The sequence below is a fragment of the Poecilia reticulata genome, chromosome 2, assembly GCF_904066995.2.
Source record: "Poecilia reticulata chromosome 2, P_reticulata-male-v2, whole genome shotgun sequence".
NCBI classification, from domain to species: domain Eukaryota; kingdom Metazoa; phylum Chordata; class Actinopteri; order Cyprinodontiformes; family Poeciliidae; genus Poecilia; species Poecilia reticulata.
The window spans coordinates 23,884,595-23,909,337 of record NC_088831.1 but is presented as its reverse complement, the minus strand read 5'-3'; the positions used below and the strand labels follow the sequence as shown (position 1 = coordinate 23,909,337).

The following is a 24,743-nucleotide window of genomic DNA, read 5'->3' as shown; positions in this document are numbered from 1 at the left end:
TATGCAAATGAGGAAGAACTACTTTAAAATAAATTTGATTTATTTTCCATTGCACCTGGGTCCATTTTTTTTATTTTTTTGTCTTTTATGTGCTGCATCTGACTATGATAAACAAGGCAATTAATAAAAATAACATGCTGGTGCAAACATTAAAGGCACTGAGGAGCAATTTGCACATTTATTTGCGTCAGCTCTTTGCTCCAGAGCCAAAGGTTGAGATGAGAAGTTAGCCTCAACGGATGTTCTTTAGGGAACATTTTAAAACTAAGATAACAACCTCACTGCGTAAGGAATGAAGCAGTTCAACATTTTGTTTCTGAATCTTTCAGAAAATGTACTAATTTGTGCGTTACTGTGAGAAACAGATAGCATGTTCCTCATTGAGATTCACTGCACTATTTGTGTTCCAAATATGAAGAAACAAAAGGTCCGTGCTGTTCTAAACCGCAGACAAATTTTATTTGCTTTGCACACAATTCTGAACTGCGCTGTCTCTTTGCTATGCCAAAGTCTGGTTTTGTTCTGTCTTTGCGTGTACAAAACAAATGCAGTCGTTTGGTGGGTCAGTGCCTTTACTTTACGTCTTCTGGGGCGAAGTGAGAGAGGTGAAGAGATGAAGCAACAAAAAGAAATGACAATACCAAAACAGAGAGGAAGAACATTTCGATTAACAGCGAGGTAAGTGAAGTTGAAGTACTGTAAGTCAAAGTTAAAGAAAATACATGAAAATGGAACGCATGGGACAACAAGCAGCAAATATATCTGAGTAATAATATTAATCATAATGTATTTTTTGAGAAAAAAAAAGAAAAAAAAAAGGTATAACCTTAGCAATAAGAGACCAGAAAGAATAAAATCAACCAAAAAAACCTTCCTCACTGTAAAAACACTAATTAAGAAATGAGTTGATTTCATTGTTGTGCATAGATCTGGAGATGTGAAGCGTATTTGTTCGGCATGAGACGGTGAACGTCTTCCTTCCACCCTTTCCTTGGCTGATCATTTTTCTTCTGGCACTGTGGGATAAATAGCTTAATGATCTGACCTGCAGATACAGTAATTCTCTTTTAACTCACCGAAGTATCAAACCTCCTGCTTGGCTCACCTAGCCTTCCCACAAGGCAGGATGAAATATAACAGAAGCAAACTGCCAAAGGCTGCTACTGACATGACTCATTTTAATCAGAACAATTTAACACTGATGGCTGCAATATATATATATATATATATATATAGAGAGAGAGAGAGAGAGACAGAGAAGAGGCAGAGTGTTGGTTTATGTCTGGATAGAACATATGGCATAACTGCAACATTTAGAAAATAATAAAGGTGTTTCTATTACCTCTCTTCAGTTCATCCATGAGATTTGTGACAGACAGATAATTCATGGATCTATTAATCCAGGACTGCAGGGTTATGAGGGGGTGGGGAAGACTGAACGCTCAGCCACAGGGCAGACATGCGGCAGCCTCAGCCCCTCCGGCCTGCCAGCTGGCCTTCTCCCCCGGGGCTCCCGGTGCTCTGTCTCCGCCGATAAGAGGAAATGGGTTTCCACCGGCTGCTGCTTTGCTAACGCCTGGGCTAAGATGCTAAACAAATGAAAAGAAAAGAGGGAAAAGATAAATGAAGGAATAAAGATTTAAAAGGAAAATTCATTTTGGAGGCAGTTCCTCCCTGCCCCCAACAAGATAAAACATAAAAAATAAATAAATAAAAATCTGATCTTTGAGGTGGAAGGCAATTTTTGGAATAAATTTAGTCATGAATATTAAATTTTCTGGTATGCTGGAATGATTCTGGAAAAGAAAAAAAACTGATGAAAGTCAATGAAAAGAACACCCATCAAATAACCTTAGCACCTTTTAACAAATGCAATCTGCTGGCTTCCTTTGAAAGGCAACATTTTGTTCCTGGGCAATTTATTCCATCTGACTTTGCTGAATTGGATTATGAGCTAAATTTAATTGCTCCGTACTGGAATGCGTGTCATTACATTTGAATTGAACCTGCTTACTTTTACAGGACGTGCTGCCCTCGACGTGTGTGCGCCACGTGGTTGACAATCAGTAAAATGCCTCCCTAACGTTAGGATACTGAAGAGAGATGATTCCTTATCAGCAGGTTTATTGCTGTTTCAAAGAAGGCAAAACTAAAATGTGTAGATAAATAGTTGAACATAAATTAGAAATGAAATTAATCACTTTGTTTTAACGCCGACTACAGCGGCATTTGTTTTTTATGTCTGTTTTACATTAAATAAATCATCTGTTTCTCTGTTCACTTATTCATAAAAACTACCTTAAAACGCAGCAAGATGAAATAGATTAGGAGTGCTAACTCAACAGGAGTAAAATATAGCCTATTGCCACAAAATAATATTTCCATAAAGAAAATTAAATAACATCAGAAGTAAACCAGTAAATATGATTCTATCAAAATACATAAGATGTGTTCTGGTAGCTGGATTTACTCGATGCTCATTTGCTCTTTATTTACCAAATTCTCGTCTGAGTCTAAGTGTTAAACTGGTACAATACTTTCCCTTCTTGGTGTTATTACACATCACTCCATAACTTCTGACAACTTGTCTAAATAATCTTCACTTAACAGGAGGACTACTGTTTGTGTAACCCCGGATTTACACTGCATGCGTCTCTGCTCCGCTCTGCTGCACACTTGGACTGGAGATGTTCCTGAATTCGCTCTGCTGTGAACCCCAGAGGTGCCCCAAGAAGCACACGTGGGAAATGAAAGACTGTGCACTAAATCTAGTCATAAAACAGATAAGAGGTATCATATAAAGTACTGTAGTTCTCAACTTCTAAAATTATTATCTTTCCATCGGTTTCTCTCCCACTTCATCCGCCCCGACAGACACTCCTACTGCGACTCGAGCAACAAAACTTGACGTAATAAGTTTCAGAGTAAAATCCATACATTTTCTTTCATGCATAGTCATAAACGATGTTTACATAAATGCATACATTAATATATGTCGTTTTTCCCACTGAACGTAGTCTGTCTCTGTGAATTATTTTGAAATTTCGGGCCTTTGAAGATTGACCCTGCGCTTGCTCTGGCGTCTGGCAAAAATAGGATTGGTTCTAACTAAGCACGGCATCGCCTTCCGCCGCTGTGCGGAGGCGTCGTAAACGCTGTCATTGACCATAACGCGTGCATCATATGTACCGCGGAGTCGATTCCATGGCACAGCGGAGCAGAGACACCCATTGGGTCTAAGATGAAATCCGCTCCCTCACAGTTACACAGGCTTCACTTCAATCTGCTGCAGTCCTCCATCCTCACCAGGAAAAGATTCTCCATTCATTTCTTGCCACTTCAAAAGAGCACCACTCCTTTGTTTGATGTTGGTGTTGCACAAACTATAATATCTTTCGTGGCAGTAGTGTTGATATAGTTTTTTGTTTTTTTTTCCCCCATCTGTGCCAGACAGCATTGAACAGGTGCTGCGCTTGTTGTTACTGAGGTCAGAAACTTACTTACAGGAGCCAGAATGATGTTCATCTTTTGAGCGAGAACAGCAGCTGGTGTAAGTGAGTACAGGAAAAGAGAGGTGCCAAGGTGCGGATACTAATAACGCTCCTTTTCACATTTATTTCTGTAAGTAAACTTGAAAACCACATTTTGTTTTTCACTGACTTATTAATGAAGCACCACATCATGCTGGTTTATCTAAAAAAAAAAAAAAAAAAACTTACAATGAAGTTTTGTATTTGTACCTGGACAAAATGTAGAAAACTCAAAGAATGCAAATTAGGTATAAAAATGCATAATCTGTTTGTTGTTTGAGGCCTTATTTTACAAATTAGACCTCATTGGGTCGTATTTGCGAATCCCATTGCAAGCTAACATCAATGACCTGTATCCTTCCGATGGATAACGCAGTCGGTACTTCTAAATAACCGTAAAGACCCCTCATTCCACTGATGTGCTGTAGCTGTAACTGACATCATGTCCTTTTTGTCTTTTGCATTAGGTACTTGTGTGTGTGGGGAATGCACCTGCCATGATGTAGATCCCTCTGGAGACTGGGGGGACATCCATGGAGACACCTGTGAGTGCGATGAGAGGAACTGTCACGCGACGTACGACCGATACACTGACGACTTCTGCTCAGGTCAGAATATTATTTGAAAATTTGTGGGATGTTTTCTTATGAAGCTAGATGCATGCTTGCAAAGACACTTTAGCATACCTTTAGCTTACCTTTCTTAACAATAAACACAAAGCTTACAACTGATAATACTTCAGTGTAACATCGCAGCCATTCAGGTAAATCTTCTATACGACTTAAAAATGTTAGGTGGGATGAGTTCTGTTTCTTTTTCTTTCTCAGTTAGATGTATTTTCTTCTTGGTTTCTTTTAGCTGTTCCCCTTTTCTCTGGGCAGGTCATGGTCAGTGTAACTGTGGCAGGTGTGACTGCAAGGACGGATGGACAGGGAAGAAGTGTGAGCACCCTCTAAGTTGCTCACTGTCTTTGGATAGCAGCCTGAAGAAATGTAGAGGAACTTCAAAGCTACCCTGCAATGGACGAGGTATCCCTTGTTTTCCAAGGTCTCTGGTGCAAACTTTTATTGTGCTTATGTTTGTTACACAAACAATTTCCAGTGGTCTTACATCATATGTATCCTATTTCTATCAGCTCTAGTTTTGATCTTCAATTGGGCAACCTAGGTCTTGAGCAAGTTTTTAACACTGTTAAAATGGATTCTGGACATTTTTTTTCCAATCTACAATCAGAACTTCACAATGATTGTTTCTGTATTCATATTTTTCCTGGAAGTGTCAAGAACTTTCAAAAGGTTTCTGACTGGTCTTCTGACCCCTGTCACAATAACCTTTGCTTGAAATAATGACGCCACCGCCATGTTTGAACGTTTGTATGGCGTGATTGGTAAATGATCAGAGGTATATTTGACTCTCAATAGGAAAACAGTGAAGTCATGCTACCAATTTGTTTTCAGCACTAATTCATCTGTAGCATTGCTCTTTTAAATGTTAAAGTCGAGAGATCTTCACTGTATGTGACACATACAGTTATCTTATACAGAAGGTGCTGTGGTCCTTCTGAGGTTCGTTCACATTTATTCTTAAAGAGATTTTTTCTTTTTTTTTTGCCATTCACAAATAGGTTTAGACAATGGCAATGTGTTTAACTTGCCAGCTTCAGCAGCTTGAAGAAAATGTATGGTGGCTGTGTGTTTTCTCAGCTCTTCATTATCCTCTTACCCTCATGAATCATTCTGGGATGCTGTGTTAAACTAATAGACCCTGCAGAGCTTCTAAAACCCAAGTTTATCATTATACTTAAAGTACTCCTGATCTTTTAACTGCTTTGCTCTTAGAAAATGTTGGAAAAAAATAGAATCACTCAAAAGTTTTCAGCTTTTCTCTGTATTTTTGTTCTGCCCATGTTGTTCGTGAACCTCTTTGTGGTTTTCCCCAGAACACCTGACAGATTCAGCAGTTTCAAAGAGAACCTGGTGAAAGACGCCGAATTACCGATTCGACTTAATAATTTTGACGGAGGTGGGCGACACCACAAAGACTTAACCCGCTTGGTCTCACCGCTTCTGGATTTATCCAGGGGTTAACGCAAAGCATTGATTTCATGTTTCATTTGACTGCGGGGGAGGTCAGCGGGGACTCTCCTGCTTTTCAGCGGCCGCTTTGTTCCAAATCAAAAGAGATGACATGTGCACTTTTGTGTGTTGCGTGTTATTATAGCAGGCATAGATATCCCTCACACTCATAGCTGCTGATTAAATCAGAAACCTGAAACCACGCAGGGCCCCGGCTGCTGCCATGGCGATAACTCCATTACAAAGTAAACACCGCCATGGGACAAAACATCAGATCTGCGGCAATAAGTGCAGGCTTAAAATAGGGCCAATTTAGTGTTATGTTAATATACAAACTACTTAGGACGTTTTGTGTAAAATAAAGCGATTGTGACGGCTTTAAACTAATACCACAACGAGGCTGAAGACTCGCGGTGCCTGCACTCACATGATGTAGCAGAAAGGAAAAGAAAAAAAAAAGATTAATTTTTTCCGGGAGAGTTAATTAACTTTAATTCCTCCAGTGGTACCTCTAGATTATCTCCAAATGCTGCAACTGAGTGAAACTTCAAACTGCTGTGTGCACAAGTAAAATTAATGCAATTCACAATGCTTCCTTCTCTGTCCATTTACTTGGCAGTGAGCATTCCCTGAACTAAGCACATTCTTTCTTTTTGTAATTCTTTTATGACCGAGAAAAGCAATAAACTCTGTAAATGCATCATCAAAACTCAAACTCCTCTCGCACTGAAACAAAATGCGACCTGTGTCTCTATTCCTGTTAGTTAAAAATGTCTAAATGTGACTCACTATGGAGAGAACCTGTTAGGGTAGCAATTATTATCATGTTTGCCCGATTAGGTCACTGTTGTGGAAGCATTGGTACAGCTTGTTTTGCCTCTGGATTATTGTTTGAATAATCCAAATATCATATGACAAATTAGAGCACTTCAGTAATAGTGTGGAAGGGTGTGAAAACTCAGAAAATGGACACACACACACACACGCACAGAGGCAGGAATCACTTTAGGAGAGTCAGAGAGTGAAAAAGAGGGAAAGCGAAGGGGACAGACGTTGAAAATCATTTAGGCATGGATGAATGCGGCTGGTACAGATGGCAGCTTGAGCGGAAAAGCCTTGAAATCTGAAGCAGCAGCTTCAGAGCCTTTCTTCCTGAGTGGTGGAGACAAGATGCTTGTGGATAGCACATTCTTTATACTGTGGTATTTCCTCAAGGAAGCACCTGCTTGCAACTTTTTTTTTTCCCTCTGATTCTCGGGATTCCTCTCTCTGGTGTGCATGAAGTTGTCTGTGTTAGACAATAACAGATTAACCCCAGCATTGTGGGATTTTGTTTCAGTGACTTGTACCAGATACACGTCATCTGTTATGTTTTTGGAATTTGAGTATCGCTACATTGATTAGCTAGCCCTACATCCTACAATAGGTGGTTCTCTTTGGATGCTATGTTTTCTTAAACATTTATGCAAACCAATATAAATGGAAAGCCACTTGGCTAGTTTTATTACAGCTAATATAAAACTGGAACCTATAAAATCAAGAGTTAAGCATTTTGGTATACAGGATGCTTGGAACATCCTGATCCAGAATTGGTGTTTCTGACATTGACATTGAGCTTCATTTTGTTGCATTCTGACATGATAGGATAGGTGCAGTTTCTGAATGTTAATCATCTGTACATCAATGATACAAATGTCTTGTTCCACCCTTGCTAACATTTTCCTAAACTTGTTCTATTGAATTGAGATATGGTGACTGTGGAAGCAACTGGAGGATGGAGAATGCCATACGAAATCAGATTGGGTTAATCTGAACTTTGCCACATGGTATATTAGTCAAATTTATTTATAAAGCCCTTTTCACAGACATCACAAAGCACTTTACAATCGAAATCAACCATAAAACCATGCAAAACATAAAACCAACATAAGAAACACAATGAAAATCAAGAAATAAAAGCCTCGGAAAATTAACCACCACCGACTGAAAGGCCTGATCCCCTTTATTTAACCTACTGGAGTGGCTATGAGAACATGAGTTTGGTCTCATACAGAAAGCAACTAAATTCATCTGTTGTTTCTTGAATATGTTTCACCTGTCTTCTAGACATGACAAAAAAAAAGAAAAAAGATCATTATTGTTTTAGCAGGAGCTTGACGTCATCCTCAAATCCAGGGGCGGATCTAGAAAAATATCTATGGGGTGGCAAGAGGGGGACAGGAATTTTTTCAGGGGTGGCAGCATATGCCTATATCCCTTCTCTCTTGGTCTCTCTCTCTCTCATCCTCTGAGCTCAGTCCTCTACCAGAGGCCTTGGAGCTTGAGGGTTCTGCGCAGTATCTTGGCTTACCTATTCTTACTTATATTAGGCTTGTATGCTTTACTCAAGTCTCACTAAATTGTTTATTCAACTATTCAAGTAATGTGAGTAATGTACATGTTTGGCCTGAGAAAAGTACTTGACTACGTTATTTTGAGTAAACTGGATTTGACTATTTTTGTTACTGGAGTGAATGCTTCAGCTCAGCGGTGCACAGGAAAGTGTGGGAAGCTTCTAGAACGTTTGTGGACTTGAACATTGGTAGAAGCAGAGCTTCTTTAAAGGCGAGTTATTCGTCTTCAGTATGTTTTCATGTGTCATGTATGCCTTTACTACTCGCATATATGGTTAAAGGTTGATGCTAATGTTAGCATGTTGCTAATGGGTCCAACATTAGCTAAAACCGCCACGCCTTTTACTTGAGAGCCTTTAATGTTTTTGTCCATTGTTGTGGAAAAAAACTTACCAAGCACTGTTCAGGTAAAATCACTCAATCAGGTTTATTTATGAATTGTGCACAATACAGAGAGCTTGCAGGACAATCAATCATGAAGCAGTTCTGGATGGAAAGCTCTGCCAGGCAGAGACAACATGAGTCTTATTTAAAAGGACATTTCTACAATTTTTATAGTGAGAAGTGAAAACGTATCCCATACATTTTAAGGCATTACATATTCATTCAGTCATTGAAACATTATTCTGTATGATGAAACAAAACACAGGATACGAAAAACCCACTGGCATTCATCGTTTCACCTTTGTTAAGTAGGAAAAGTTACCCTGTAACGTCTCCTTGCCAGGGAGACGGTCATTTATATGTTTTGTCATCTTTCACAAAACTTTAAAAGGATGAATTTGAAATAATGGTAAAATACCAGCGTGATACCAAACCGTTTTCTAAGTAATTAAGTAACTGTTTTCTTATAATTGTTTAAATAAGCAATTATTTTAATCCCAAATTATTCTCTGTAAAATAAGAGCATGTTAGACATCCCTAACACGATAATTATTAATAATTTTATATTACGTTGCTTATGTTAATGAAAATGTAGGTTTTATACTAATTTTAAATCCTAAATGTAAATTTAAATCCTAAATGTAATTTACGTGATATTAAGTCATCCTCCTATGAAAATCTAATTAAAATTTAATATAATCTCATCCTCTTTGATTTGAATATAACCCACGTTATGATAAACAAGTAACATTTTAATGTTGCCCCATCTGATTCTAATGCCGACACTTCAAATTAAAACAAAACAGTTTCAAAGTCTTCCATCTTCATCTTCATCCTCTTTAATTCTAAATAAACCCAAATTAAACAACCAGGCAACATCTGATTTCATCGTCTTTGGTCAAAATTAAACTTATCAAAAAACCAAGCAATTTCTGAAGTTGATTTTTTCTTTTAAATGCATATTTAAGGATAACAGGACAGTGTAAATCGTCACTCACCAGTGGACCAGCAATAGTTCTTTGAGTGGACAGCCTTTCAGAAACATCTAAACTACTGTAGCTATTGCTCTGGACATTGTCCTCTTTGGTGTCAAAAGTTGAAGTTGATACTTGAGTGAAGTTTTGCTGCTCACTCTGTTGCTGTCAGATTTAAAGTCATGATCTAGATGGACGTTACAGACAGGTCATCCTTCACAGTGGTTGATGTGGATTCATGTTGTTCCTTCCTTCTCGCCCCTCTCCCCCACTCGGCGCTCGGTCTCGGCGTTGCGGCAGCCAAATCCTCCCCCGTCTCTCTTCTCTGGCTTTCTGTCAGTCCAACTGGTTCTGGTGTTGGATCTGTGAGTTGTCCAGATCGTCCCTCAGGAAATGTCCATGTTGTCCACAGATGAAACAAGCGTCAACAGTTCAGAGTCTTCTCTCACAGCTCCGAAGTATGTTTAGCTTTTCTTCCTCTACGCTGATACTGAACAGCAGACCAGTCGAGGTTGTTAAAGCTCAGTTTCACACAGTTTTCTGCCCAAATGCCCAACAGGAGACTGGCAGCTGGACTCAAGGACAGCACAGAGGCTCTCATCCTGGCTGCACAGGAACAGGCCCTAAACACCAGAGCAATAGAGGCCCAGATCTACCACACCAGACAAGACCCAAGGTGTAGGTTGTGCAAGGAGGCCCCTGAGACAGTCCAGCACATAACAACAGGGTGCAAGATGCTGGCAGGGAAAGCTTACATGGAACGACATAACCAAGTGGCGGGCATAGTGAACAGAAACAAGAGTGTGACCATGGTCATGGGTAGCACCAGTCACACACTGCACAAAATTAAAAGAATCGATAGCATTAAGAAATTACTGAGCAATAGATGAAGAAGGACAACAGACATTAATATTAAAATCACCAACAATGAGAACTCGGTCATACCTTGGCATGATATCAGTCATGAAATCAGAAAAGTCATTTATAAAGTTTTTGTTGCACTTTGGTGGCCGATAAACTGCCGCACACAGCACAGTGTGAGAGCTGCCGAGTTCAGATAGGCTAATCTCAAAGCTAATCCCACAGTAGTTGTTTTTCTGCTTACAAGTAAAACAACTTTTAAAAACAGTCACTATTCCTCCACCGGACCCCGACATTCTTGGAGCATTAAAATAGCCGTAGTTCCGCGGTTCAAGTTCTTTAAAAATGCTGGAGTCACCCAAACCACTTGTCCATGATTCTGTTATAAATAAAACATCCAATCAATGAGAGGAAAAGAAATCCCTAATGATCAAAGTTTTATTTGTCAGCGACCAGGCATTTACCAAACCAATCCTGGCAGAAATTGGCGGGTCTACACTGTCTACAGGGCCGAGGAGCGCAGGGCCCCTCGGGGCAGTCACCTCCAAACTGGAGCAGTGGCTAAAACAGGATCCCAGGAACAGTATCAGACATTTCAGTCCAGAAATGTGCAGTTCTAGGCACAGCCAAGATACTGTGGCTCCCAGGCTTCTGGTAGAGGACCCGAGCTCTGAGGATGAAAGTGTCCATCTGCGGAAGGGTGAAAAGGGATTTTTTATAAATATATATATGTACACTTTGTCTGAGTATCTTCAAGTAGGTTTGATTTTAACTAGTTTTTCACGTTGCAGTAAACTACGTTATTTTTTTTTTATGTGCACAACTATCAAACGTTTCCCAAATACAATGTGACCCCAACACTGAAACTGTGAGTTTCTGTAACAGTATATGTTGAGTAACTCAGGGAAATAACATAAACATACAATATTTAGGGCTCTCCAACAAGCACCATGTGCAGAAGTGCTCACATCCCATAATTATTTCTAGCATTTGCAATGCTGCAGCCACACATTTCAAGATAATTTACAACAAAGATGATTACTACAGATCAACACAAAAACTGCTGCATAACTGTAAAGTGTAAGGAAAATAATTTGCAAACTTTCTACCTTTCTGATAACATTTTAAAACTTAGAAATCTGACTAGTTATCTGGGCCCCATCAGAGAACTTGGGAACAGGAAATTTAACAAGGCAAGTGATATCAGATCTGAACCTGTCCGAACAATATCAGATGATACATAGGGTGCTCACATAAAGGAACATTTTAAGGCTGCTTTTAAAGCGGGTGTTTCTGCTTTTTAACACAATTCCTTTAACTCAAAAGAGTTAAAGCCAATTCTTAGGAGTTTAAGATAGTGTTTTTTCTTATTTCTGCCTTTGCAATGATTCTGCTTGAACATCTCTTTCTGTAAATATTTCTGTCTGTGTTCTGTAGACTATACTCGTTATCACAAAACATTAGGCAATATCAAGAACAGTTCATTATAACTACAAAATTTCTGAAGAAATTTAAACGGGGCCTGCCAAAGTGTGCCCGTCGGTTGGAACCCAGCACTCTGATGCTAAAAATTAGCCTCAATGCTAAAGTAAGCTACAATGTACTAAATAGCATGTGGAGAGACACAAGCATGCAGAGTTACATGGATTTATTCCATTCAGTATGTTAAAATTAGTGTACAAGCTGAAATTAGCCAAAATGGTGATATTAGCCTAAATGCAGCCAGTGGCATGTGGGCTATAACTAGCATGTTGTCTTACAATAACTTCCTCCATACAGTGTGCTAAACATGGTTAATAAATAAACTATTTTTTGGAAAAAGGCTACTTTTAATGTGAGCAGTAGTTACATTAGCAATGTTTGTGATAAGGTTTGTGCACTGCTTTCTGATTTTTACTTTTGCAAAAATAAAAATTAATTGTTTACTTCGTGGCACTTTGTTACCAGTAAACACACTCATGTCTTAGCAACAAATTAACAACAAAAATTGTTATTGTTCAAAAAACATAAGATTTCTTCTGCTGTTTTGAAATGCTACTTATTTTACTTTAACAAGAATTGTACAGTTGGTGAATTTTGCTGAAAAGTTCATTCTTTTTGTCATAGTGGTAAATATATTATAAAACACATTCAGCACAAAAGTAAAAATCTCAATTTATACTTCGTGGCAGTTCGTTACCAGTAGAAAACGCTCATCTCTTAAAATCAAATTAATAACAAGTTTTATAGTTTATAAAACATAAGCTCTTTCGAAATAATGCTTACCTGATTAGATACAAGACATTTACCATTGCCAAATTTTGCAAAAGTAAAAATCTGATGTTCACTTCATGGCACTTGGTTACCAGTAAACACACCCATCTCTTAGCAACAGGTTAGCAACAAATATTGTTATTGTTCAAAAAACATAAGATTTCTTCTGCTCTTTTGAAATAGGCCTACTACTTATCTTACACTATTTAACAAGAACTGTGCAGTTGCTGAATTTTGCATAAAAGTGTTGTTTTTTGTTTGTTTTTAGTGGTAAATATATTGTATAACAGACATTCAACACAAAAGTAAAAATCTGATTTATACTTCGTTGCAGTTCGTTACCTTTAGAAAAGGCTCATCTCTTAACACCAAATTAATTATAGGTGTAGAGCAGTGTTTCCCAACCCTGGTCCTCAAAGCACACTGACCTGCATGTTTTAGATGCTCCCTTGCATCATCAGCACACATGATTGCAATTGATGGCTGATTAACAGGGTTTTGCTGAATTGCAATCATCTGAATGGGGTGTGTTGAAGTGTGCCTTGAGGACCAGGGTTGGGAAACACTGGTGTAGAGCAATAGGTGCCTTACATGCATTGCATGGAAGCATTGGAAAACAGTGTTAACATTGGTGTTTATGCTATGACAACGATGGACTTTGCTTATTACAGGTTACTTCTGAAAGTACTTGATTTCACTCGATTTTATTTTGGGGTATCTGAGTAATAATGCTGTACTCAAATGCACCCCAGATTTTTAAATAAAAAAAAAAGTAAAATGATAAGATTATTTTGATTCCCCAATAAAATATCAGGCTGCAGTGATTTGATCTAGCAATTAAACTATAATAAATAACCAGTAGGTGAAACGTGACAAACTATGGCTCAGTTCACCCAGGTGAAAAAAATATATACTTTAGTATATTTCACACATACTTAAATTTGTGAAAGTACACTTTAAGTATACTAAGTATTAAGTGTACTACCTATATGTATATCTGAAGTACTGTATACTAAAAATACACTTGTACCAATTTCTAAATTAGAACTTTAAACACACTTAAACATAATTGTACCAAAATACACTTTTAATATATTAAATAAAAGTATACTTCAAGTGAACAAAATATATATTTGCCCAAGTGTAAATATACACTTTCTCAAGTATATTTAAAATATATTTTGTGTATATTTAAAAATGTATGCTCAAAATGTATTTTTTTAAATTCACTTAACACTACTTTAGATGATTAATTTCAGTATGTTTTAAATTACATCTCAATTTTAGGGTAGTAAAGTATGCCTTAATTTTCTTTATTTAACCAGGTGAACCCCATTGAGATCCAGATCTCATTTTCAAGAGGGACCTGGGCAGAAGTCTGCATCACGCAGCAACCTGATTACAAAATAAAACTAATTGATACATATGCAGAAGTATGTCTTTTAGGCACCTTTAAAGTGTGTTTAATGTAATATGTAGGCATATTTTTTAAGTACCTAAAAAGAATGAATTTTTAAGTGCCTTAATAATCTTTTACTATTTATTAAAATTGCATACAATAAAAAAAAAGATCATCATGATGTAATTTTTAAGAAAGTACCCAATCCATTTTCAGATGTGTGATGTAAAACCTGCATTAGCTCCAGTTCACACTCCAGACCAGATGGTGGCGGTATTGCACACTTTCATTTATTAACGCCACAAAGAGAAGAAAAACTTGAACGCAGGGAAGATAAGAAGCACTGTTCAAATCCGACATTTTTACTCACATAATATTGCCTTCAAAGTAGAGAGGGCCTTGACAATAGTTACTAATTTTGGTAAATTCAAGTTGGTGACGTCAGGTTACATTGTGTTGCATTCAATGTTATCGGAAAAAAGAGATTCCATTAACAAATCGGACATTAAGCGCAAATCGGACATGCGCTTAATGTCCGATTTGACATAACTATTTATTGAATTCAGAGTCGCCATCTGGGTTGGCAACAGGGGCAGCAAGGCTCTCATTTGGGGTGGCAAATGCCACCCCATGCCACCCCAGTAGATCCGCCCCTGCTCAAGTCCAACTCCACGTTTCAGTTCTCTAACTTGAGTTACCATTTTAAACAATCATTAATGCTCCAGAGATTAGCTTTCAACACTACTTTTTTGTTTACTTAAATATATATTTCAGCCCAGTGTTACACAAACTGTCAAATCTAAGTCCGCCAATGTGGCACAGTCTTTGAAGGCAGCATGACAAAGTAAACAAACATTAGCACATATCCTGATGTTAGCGGTTTGGTGACTGCTGAGATAATTGATAAGACGAGCTGCTATGACATCAATGGTTACTAGGGTAACTGAGTCCTCAGAGCAGATGGCAGCATGTGGTATTTGTAGCAGGAAGAGGGACTGCCATAAGCATAATGTGTGCGTGTGTTTGCGCGTGTGTGTGTGCATGTTTAAAAATGCATGGTCATAAAAAGTGTCAGTAATGTGACAGGGGCAACACATTAGATGCTGTTGTCAGTCAAGTAGATGTCTTCTAGATTTCTCTCCTGCACTATTTATTGCCACTAATTTAACTCAGTGAGTCATCAGAAGACAAACCCAGGCAAATTCACATCCTGGGTGTGTTTCTGTACTTTAGAGCCAAGAATGTACCCTACAAGCAACAAACAGAAACAAGTTTCTACATGTAAAAAAAAAAAAAAGACCAACTCTGTTAACAAATTGTGCGATCTTAACATTCTGTTTATTCCCCTTGTCCTACGGGTCAAAATTACGGTGGCCGACAGGCGCAAATGCTCAGCAACAGAGAAAACATGCAAACAAAAAAAGACTCAAACAAAAAAAGGGACGCAAATAAAATGCAGCAAACAAAAAAGAAATGCAAACAAAAAGCAAATGCAGCAAATACAAGAGGCAAACAAAAAAAGAGATGCAAACAAAAAGCAAAGAAAATGCAGCAAACAAAAAAGAGATGCAAACAAAAAAAGAGACGCAAACAAAAAGAGATGCAAACAAAAAAAGAGACAAACAAAAAAGACTACAACCACAAATGACATGCAGCAAACAAAAGAAAAGATGCAAACAAAAAGTGCTGAAAACGGAAGTGCTCCAGACCACTAGGGGGAGTCGAAAAAAAAACAGCTTTGTCCAAATTTAGGGTCTGCATCCTTTAAAACGGGTGTTTAGAAAAGCAGCAATGGCGGCAAAATTATTTGTGCTGTTGCACTTAAAATGACACATTATTTTTTTAAATTAGTTTTTAGGCGAGAATGTAGATGTATAGATCTCAAACATCTGCTCAGTTCAACAGTAAATCACTTAATTACAATATTGCTCCAACGTTTTCGGAGATATCTGCTCCCGCTGCATTAACAGCCAGCTCCCCTCGCCAGCTGTCAGCTGGCCGGGTGCTCCAGGTTCGGTACACCGAGAAAGAACGCATGTCTCCCGGCAAATCGTTATAAAAACTCCCAATAGTTTTTTTCCCTATGAGTGAAGGTGAAACACAGATATTAAGTCTGGTAATAGCTGTAAAAAAATTTTTTTTCACTAAAGTAATTTATTTATTTATTCAATATCCCGCAGTGCTGATGAGGCATCTTCTGCTGTTTTGGTCGAGCAAAGCAGGAGGGACTTTTGTTTGCGTCTCTTTTTTTTTTGTTTGCTGCATTTGATTTGCTTTTTGTTTGCGTTATCTCTTCTTGTTTGCTGGATTTGTTTGTGTTTTCATGTTTTTTCTGTTGCTGCGCATTTGCACCTGTCAGCCACCATAGAAAATGGATCCATACTACCAAAACCGTAAAGTAAAGCAAATAAATTTGAATTTTAAATCCAAAATCTATTTTGCATGATGAAACGATCTGTTATTTAACAATTCAGCTCAATTTAATTCATTTTTTATCATGTTTTTTTTTTGTCACACTATACAAAAAGACGATCAACAGTGTTGCACTCTGGTGTTTAAATGGTTTTGTAATTCACGGGTCAAAAATGACCCACAAGTCAGTCCTTGTACCCTAGTAGTGTACAGTCCACATGGAAACATAAACAAAAACAATGTATAACTTTTTCTTATGATGGGGTCCACTTAGGAAAAGTCATAAAATTTCAAGTCAGGGTTTAGGGTATTTTTCCTACTGCTAAACATGTTAGTGGGTCACTTTTGACCCGCAAGACAACACAAGGGTTAAATGAAGACAAATAACAGCCTCTTGAATGACCATTGTGAACTGGAAGGTCTAGATTAAGGTGTTCTTCTTTTTCTTGGTGTGTTGGTAGATGGACAGGTCCCATTGTAGATTGGTGCAATGGTTTTTCACCAGTTATTACTGTGCTTAAGCAAGATTTAGAGGAGATTCAGATCATATTTAATTGGAAATTCTTCAAATTTTTTTTCTTTTAATTCTTCCGACACCATCTGTACCGTACCATTCAAGTTTTTTGATATTAGTCTGACATTCATGCTGATATACATTGCACAGAACTCCAGTGGTAGTTCAGAAGAGACTATGCTTTTCAAACAATCATCATCATTAGGCAGCAGCAAGTTCAATCAGTCACCTTCCCAGTGGCCTTCTTCACCGACAGCCCACTGATTGAAGTGGAATAGCAACTTCTTGAGGATCGGGTATGAGTGGGCACATGGCCCTTAAGTGTCTTTATTAGTGTGGCATTTCCATAAAAGGTTTTGTAGCCTTTTGGCAGCCTCATGTAAAATCAATGATTGCCTCCATTTACTCTGTCTATGTAAATTCAGCTGCCAATCAACGGGTTAATTTTAACATTTTGAAGACATAAACAATACAAGATAAAAAGGGGGAAGAGGATAACCGGTATACAAATGATAATAAATTAAACTCTGATACACAGAAAAATCAGCATGGTAAATGAACGCTGTCAGTTTGGTTTTAACACCATGAATATGTCTGCATGGACACAGACTCTATTTGGAGTTAATGCACTTTAAAATGTACTAACAACTACGAGTGTCCGTATTTAGATGTTAACTCTTCTATAAGACTACTTGTCAAATATGAGTTCATTACCAACACTGTTGAAAGTGAATTTTTATTCCTATTTTCAAATCAAGCGCTGCTGTCCCCATGTTTTCAGCTCGTTTATTTTGCTAATGTGTGCTGTGCTTAAATTATAAAGGTGAGATTTACAAGAAAATGGGAAAACTTTGTTTATTATTGAATGGACTTCGAGACTGCCTTTCATATTCCCAAGCTCCATCATGACAGACCAAAGTACGCGTGACATGAACACGGAAGAATGACAGACTGCATGAGTATGTGTCTGCATATTAACTTTTTTTTAGGATAATTGAGCTTTTACAAGATCTGGCCACTTCACACTCACCTGTGCACCACTCTGCTCCCTGCTGGAGTTCATTTCCTGAAGATGCTAATAGAACCACATCATCTGCGAAATGCAAAGATGAGACTCTGAGGTTCCAAAACCACAAACTTTCTCCTCTGCAGCTGCTCGTTCCAATTTTGTCTCTCGTTTGGACCACAAACAGGATTAGGAAATAGGGGCGGTGGATCCTAATATGCACTTGAAACAAGCTGAACGTGGTGCCAAGAGTGTGGGCGCCAATTCTTGCTTTTCTCATACAAGGGAAAGAATAGCCCTGGAAAGCATCCCCAGCATCTTGTACTCCCACAACAAGCCCCAGCAATAGTTCCTCAGGAAAAGCGATCGTTAACTTTCTATAGATCCACAAAACGCAGGTAGGGTGGGCAACCAAACTCGCAAAACCCACTCAGCATTCATGTGAGGGTAGCAATCTAGTCCTTTGCTTCACAGCCAGGAAGAAAATCACACTGAATCCTCCTTAATCACTGATTCAATCTCATTTGTCTTTGCCTTCCTTCTAACAATCTGGGGTGAACTTTCCCAGGGAGGCTGAGAAGTGGAATTCCTCAATAGCCAGAATAAACCCTCTGGCACCTTTACTTCAAAATTAAGACCGTCGCTCAAGTCTGTCACTCTACTAATGTTGTCCCGGTTCTCCGTGTGGCAGTGAGAAGACGTGCTAACCGGGACAGCCCCACAATGTCCAGAGCTTTCAACACATCCGAGCGCATCTCTGTCACATCTTTCTCTGACATATCAAGCAATTTTACAGACTTCCTTGAGGTCAACGAAAACTCCTTCTCCAAAATCTTGGATTTCTTCTATCAACCTGGTTTTTGCCTCTACAACCACAGAAGCTTAAACCCTTCTGGCCGTCCGGTACACCAGTATGCTGCTTCAAAACTCACCCGTGTTTACCAGAACCTTTTATGTTAAAACCCTACAATTGATAAAGACAATATGTTTTTGTTTTGTTTTGTTTTTGTTGTCGTGTTACTCACAGTTATTAAAAGAGAAGCTGAGGCAGGGAAAGAAAAACCATATCTCAAACTGTACCGTAGTTTTCATTAGTTTTCATTCCAACAGTCAATGTCGACGGATTTGAATGTGAAGAGTCCCGTTTATTTAGTCTTGGGTTTAACCCTCACTAGTCAAAAATTCAGTTATTAATCCCCCATGTACTGTAACTCTACCAAGAGCAAATTTAAGACCAAATTTTCTCACATTTAGCCAGCACCAAAAAATTAAAACCAATGACTTTGTTGTATGTGAACAAAAACAAAAAAAAATTAAAATTCAGATCTGTTAAAAGCAAACTTGTGTGTTTTTTTAGGGCAGTGTATCTGTGGACAGTGTATTTGCCATCCACCTGAGGAGAGTCGCATTCATGGGAAAAACTGCGAGTGTGACGACCGTCAGTGTGAGGACATGGAGGGAGAGGTCTGCGGAGGTGAGAGCACAAACGCTAACGCACACACGCAACTCTGTGACTCGATTCCACACAGGAAATGGACCAAACATTGCATTATGCAGGTTACAAGATTATGTTTTAGCTCAGAATTGTTAGGCAGTGAGACTAAAGATCCCAGTAAAAAAAACAAATGAAAATAACGTTAACGTTCTGTGTGTCTCATTCGAGTTGTACTTGTGCCAACAAATTCAGTCTGAAGCGGCAAAAGTGACTAATGTGACATTTATGAATATTCTCTTGCTTACAGTGGAACTATAGTTTAATTATCAGTGGCCCAAGCCTGCAACAACGAAAGGCCTGTTCACCGAGCTGAAGAACACTGATTTCAAATTCAAATAAAAAAAAACTAATTGATGTAGCTGACAGAAATCAGCACATTGCTGTTCCTTTTTTTGTTTTGTTTTGTTTTGTTGACTAATTTGTGATATGACGCAAGAACAAAACAAAAATTTCATTAAAAATAGAATATAAAATGTATTATATACGAGATTTAAAATTTAGACCGCTCAGTTAGGCCAATGGAAACCTACGTCTGTCCATCTGCATCAATGGACAGATTGTAAAAATATTCAAACCTGTTAAACATTTTGACATTTTGTTTTCTTATATTAAAGCCCCATTTTACAGCAGTGGCTCACCTTTTCAACAAGACAACAAACCTAAACATACAGCCAAAGCAACAGAGCAATAGTTTATATCAAAGCAAATTCATTTGTTGGAATGGCCCAGTTATCGTCCAGACTTAAATCCAATTGAGAATTTGAAATATGATTCTCTCCGGTGCTCTTAATCTAATTGGAATGAGGCTGAGCTATTTTGCAAAGATAAATGGGCAACGATTTGTGCCTAAATGTGCAAATATTTTTGAGACATTACTCCTAAAGGCTGTCTGCAATTGAAACAAAAGGTGGTTGTACAAAGCACTGACTCAATAACTACTCTTCTGATTGTGAAAAGTAAAAAAAAAAAAAAACATGGCAAAAATGTATTCTATTTCTGCCACAGAAAACGATGCTCCAGTTTGTATTGATCACATCTAATTCCTTTAAAATACATTGAAGTTTGTTACTGGAATGTAAGAAGAGTATCAACCTTTTGCATGATCCTCTAAGAACGAGAGGCTTCTTCATCGGTAGGAGAAGTGCAAGGGATTCCTGCAAGCCACAGTGGCTCAGCTGCACTGAGTGGTAGTTCAACTCAGAGGTGATACTCAGATGAGAAAATGTTTTCAATTGATTTAGTTAAAGGTGAAGGTTTTTTTTCCCCCCCCTCAGCTTCCTCGCTAACAAGTGGGTACAGAAGGAGATGTATGGGACACAATGAGGAATAAAAAAGTGCAACCCCCCTGTATCTGACGAGTTTGCCTCAGCAGCTTCAGCAGGGATTTGTTTTTAACGCTTTTGAAGTTGCACTCTACTCAATGCAAACACAACCAGCGCCGGAGTGTAACAGGGCTTGGGCCGACAGTGAGCCGGACCGACCCAGGCTGGGCCTATGCAGTGCACAGAGGCCGAAATTATATGCACCTTACATTCAGAGCTATCGAACTTGCCTTTTAACTTTCAAACATGCAAAATTATTCTTGCATATATACTGAAATAAGCTCGTATTGAACAAATACCACACTTTTGAAATGTTGCAGTATTATTTGCAAAGAAATAAACCTTGGTTTTCCCCCTTGCTTTTACACTTTGTCTTACCGGTCATACCTTTGCTGCACCAATTTCACATTTGCCTCCCTTTCACTGTCTGTCCATAAGTGCCAGAGCTCTCATTCTGAGACAGACAGGTGCACGCTAATTGAACGGAGCTCGCTTGTCGAACCTTCAAAGCAATTACCTGCCGTCCCAAACCGACTGATTGAGGCGGTCATGCATGGTCTGCCACGGCCAACACCCCCGCTTCGTCTAAGGCGGAGGCTTAGTTTCGTTTATAACCTCGCACTTTTACACGCATTTACAATTCACAGAGATTCTCAGTTACCTTATTAACTTTGTTTTGGGTTCTGCTTGTTCACAAACCTTGTAAAATGATTGAAAATAAATTAAAGTCTTATCAAGACCTGACCAATCTTCTAAGTTAAACACAGAATCAGCCACCAAAAGCTTCTATCCAGCAATTGCGAGGATTATGAACATCTATGTGTCATACTTTGTTCCAATAACACCAGCAAAGATTATTAGGAATATTTTCAAGTATTTGGTTTCGGAATCTGTAATGTCAGTACACATTAGTTAAAACTAAAGTAAGGATGTATTTTCTACTCCTCAAAATATACTTCCAGAAGTTCCCAAAAGATCAGCATCACTGCACTGCAAAAAAATATTTGTTGGGTAATTTAACAAGCATTTTGTAATACAACATTATTTTTTAATTTGTTTTTTATATTGAATGACAATAGCAAGGATCTTATGACAAAAGAAAAAAAAACAAAAAAATCTCCTAACATTTCAGATCATTTGCAAGACCAAAACTCAAAAGGCAAGTATAGTGGAAAATAGAAGAGAGAACATAATTTGGTACAGCGAGAGTTTCCATTCTGTTTCCATTCAGCCAAACTTTAATGAGTTTCTGGAAAAACTGAGTTTTCAGACTGATTCAGTCATTCTTTATCACCATCGTCACTCCAGCACTTGGCAACAACCCGACGTATTAAGTTATTAAGTTCTACAAAACATTTGCGTTTAGGGCACCCAAAATGCCTAGCAACGTCCCTTTATATATTGTTAAATATTATTTATTTTCATGCAAAAACTCTCAAGACAACTTATATGCAAAAAGCACAGAAAAGCATAACTGAGTGAATGCAGCTGGCACACAGAGGAAAACACTAAAATTTTGCTAGACTCACTTATAATTAGTAATCACATTATTGCTGCGCTTGAAATATTTATTTGTTTTCCAACTGTGTGTTGTGCTCACAGTGTATAAGAGCAAGTAGAGGGAAGCTGTAAACAGGTGTTTTTTTTGCATTTCGAACACCATCCCAGCGCTGCGGCACTTCATAATCATGCGCTGATTGTTCCCAGTTATGTGTTGCATAAACAAACATCGCCAGCCTAAATCTGAGGTGATGAGTGACATTATTTATCTGTTTTTGGGCTGACAACACGTCATAAGTCTTCATTACACTTCGGTTACATTTCAAGACACAAATCTGTTTGTTGAATTTTTTTTTTTTCATAATGTTATAATTTGCGGCACACAAAAATGATTATCACAGTGGCGCTTAGGAAACAGCACACGGGTACCAGGTGGAGAGATAACTGTGTTTTTTTATTTATTTATTTATTTTTGTTGTTGTTGTAGCAGCTCAGGTTTGGGAGAAACAGGGAGAAGCAACGGAGAAGGACTTTCTGCTTTCCTTCTGGAACATCTGGCAAACTTTTTTTGGTGACTCAGAAAGTGAACGGAGTCAAGCGAAGTTTATTCGTATTGCAAAATTCAGAAACAAGGTGAAGCGCTCGACACGATAAAAACACAAAACAAGCAACACAATTTAGTCAGATGTCGTCAGCAAGAAAAATCATCTTCAGATATTCATCAAGCATATTGATCGATGTTCCAGCTATTATTAATCAAGGCAACTCCAGACAGGTGAGTAGTTGGCATTGATTTAAAGGGACCCAACATGTGACTTCAGATCAGAAGTTGCCTGTTGACACAAAGAAGTTCCTGATGTTCCTGTCAAATTCTGCGCTGAGATCCAACAGTGCCAACATTGTGGTTCTTCCACAGTCTGTATTTATGTGGATGTCACTGAACATTTTGACGAGGGCAGTCACTGTGGTGACGGAAACTGGAATGAAACACGTCAAAGTGGTTGGCTGTCATTAAGAAGCTATTTTCCTGGTGAAGCACATCTTTTTTTGATAATTTTGCTGTGTAAGGTTAGCGATTGAATTGTAATTCTGCCATAGAGACATGCCCAGATTGTCCTTTTTTATCAGTGGTTTGACTGGGAGAAAACACCCGATGAGAGCAACGAGTTTACTTTTTGAATCAGATAAGACTCAACTTTCCTTAAGAAGTTTCTTTCTTAAGGAAAGTTGTGGGTAGGATATGAAGATACGAAGACAGCAGGAGAAGGAGCGTGTAGTTGACCGGCACTCGCATTGTGTTGTTAACTTTGCAGCAGTCTCTCATACTGAGTGTGCATGTTGAGGCAGCAGGGGGAAAAAAAATCCCCTGACCTTTAACGGGATGAAAGCTCCAGCAGGACCTGGCTCAGTGAGAGCCTCGTCTCCCGAGGCTGACTGTGGGTTTGAGAAGGCAGAGCGTACAGAGTATTCAAAAATACCCATGAAATATTAAACTTGTTCAGGTATGAATGAGCATTTTTTCAGCTCTTTTCTGACCAACAGTTTGATAAAGCTCTGACCCGCTGACACCAGTTTTCTGATTCCTCATATGAATAATAAAATAGGGGATTTTTTTTGCCTTGCAGGTAAGTATGACGATTAATAAAATATGTACAGCAAGATGAAACAAAGACTTTTTAAATTACAAATCTACAAAAGACCAACAACTGCAAAGGTATATCGTTAAGTGATTTATGCATGTTTTGCAATAATAGACTATCAAACAGCCTGTCTGTTATGACCTGCTGTTAATTATTTATGTTATGCCAGATAAGACATCACATCTCACTTTGTGAGAAAGAGCAGTCAGTGTTACACAGCTCCGCAGTAAAGAAGTTATAATCTCACCCATTTTACATTTGGGTCAAATTATCCCACATAACAAACATTTACCTTAACTGGGAGTTCTTTAAAATGTCCATGATGTCTACGATGAGTCAACTTGAACTTTTCAAAAGGACAAAAGGGATACACTTTGCTGTAAAACATTAAACTCCCTGCTATTTGCTGAAGACTCAGTCCCCTTTTAAAAGCAGCAGCCTGGAGGGACAGGCAGCATGCCTCGGTTGGAGACAGAATTTCACTTCTTAAAAAAGCTCCCAACATCTTTTGTGCTTCCCATTATTTTATTTTTAGACACTTCAATCATACTGACGAAAGAAAACAGTCTTCTTCCTAAAGTAACAACTTTCACCCCAAACTGCTTTGTCATTAGTGAAACCTGTTAGTGTATAGGTAATAGATATGATGCATTCACTGATTCGAGAAAAAAAAAAAAAAGAATTTTGGTTTCTGACCAGCCCGTTACCATCCAGAGCTATTCAAGCATCAAGCCGTCCAGACAACGTGTTGACACAGAACTAATGATAAAACGACACAATGATAAAACGATAAATGTCAGAATTACTGTTTTGTAATCCAAATCTTCCAACAGTGACTGCATCTTCAAAATATTAGTTCAAATGAGCCATTCAAGAGTCGGCTTTGACGTATATTTTTATGGTTCTTGTCAAACGATGTTAAAAGCAATTACAGCAAAGCAGCAAACAACAGCCTCTCTCAACCTAATGAACCTTCTTGGCTTCC

At 38.3% G+C, this 24,743-nt stretch overlaps 1 protein-coding gene across 4 annotated transcripts in view; it reads left to right on the top strand.

Moving 5' to 3' along the window:
• Nucleotides 1-24,743, top strand: part of itgbl1 (integrin, beta-like 1) — a 54,503-nt gene that overhangs the window by 20,087 nt on the left and 9,673 nt on the right. For all 4 annotated transcript variants that reach the window (XM_017310805.2, XM_017310808.2, XM_081601111.1 and 1 more), the window contains 3 exons: nt 3,998-4,138; nt 4,412-4,558; nt 19,159-19,275. In XM_017310805.2, the coding sequence (XP_017166294.2) occupies nt 3,998-4,138; nt 4,412-4,558; nt 19,159-19,275 (405 nt within the window). The remainder of the gene's footprint in view (nt 1-3,997; nt 4,139-4,411; nt 4,559-19,158; nt 19,276-24,743) is intronic.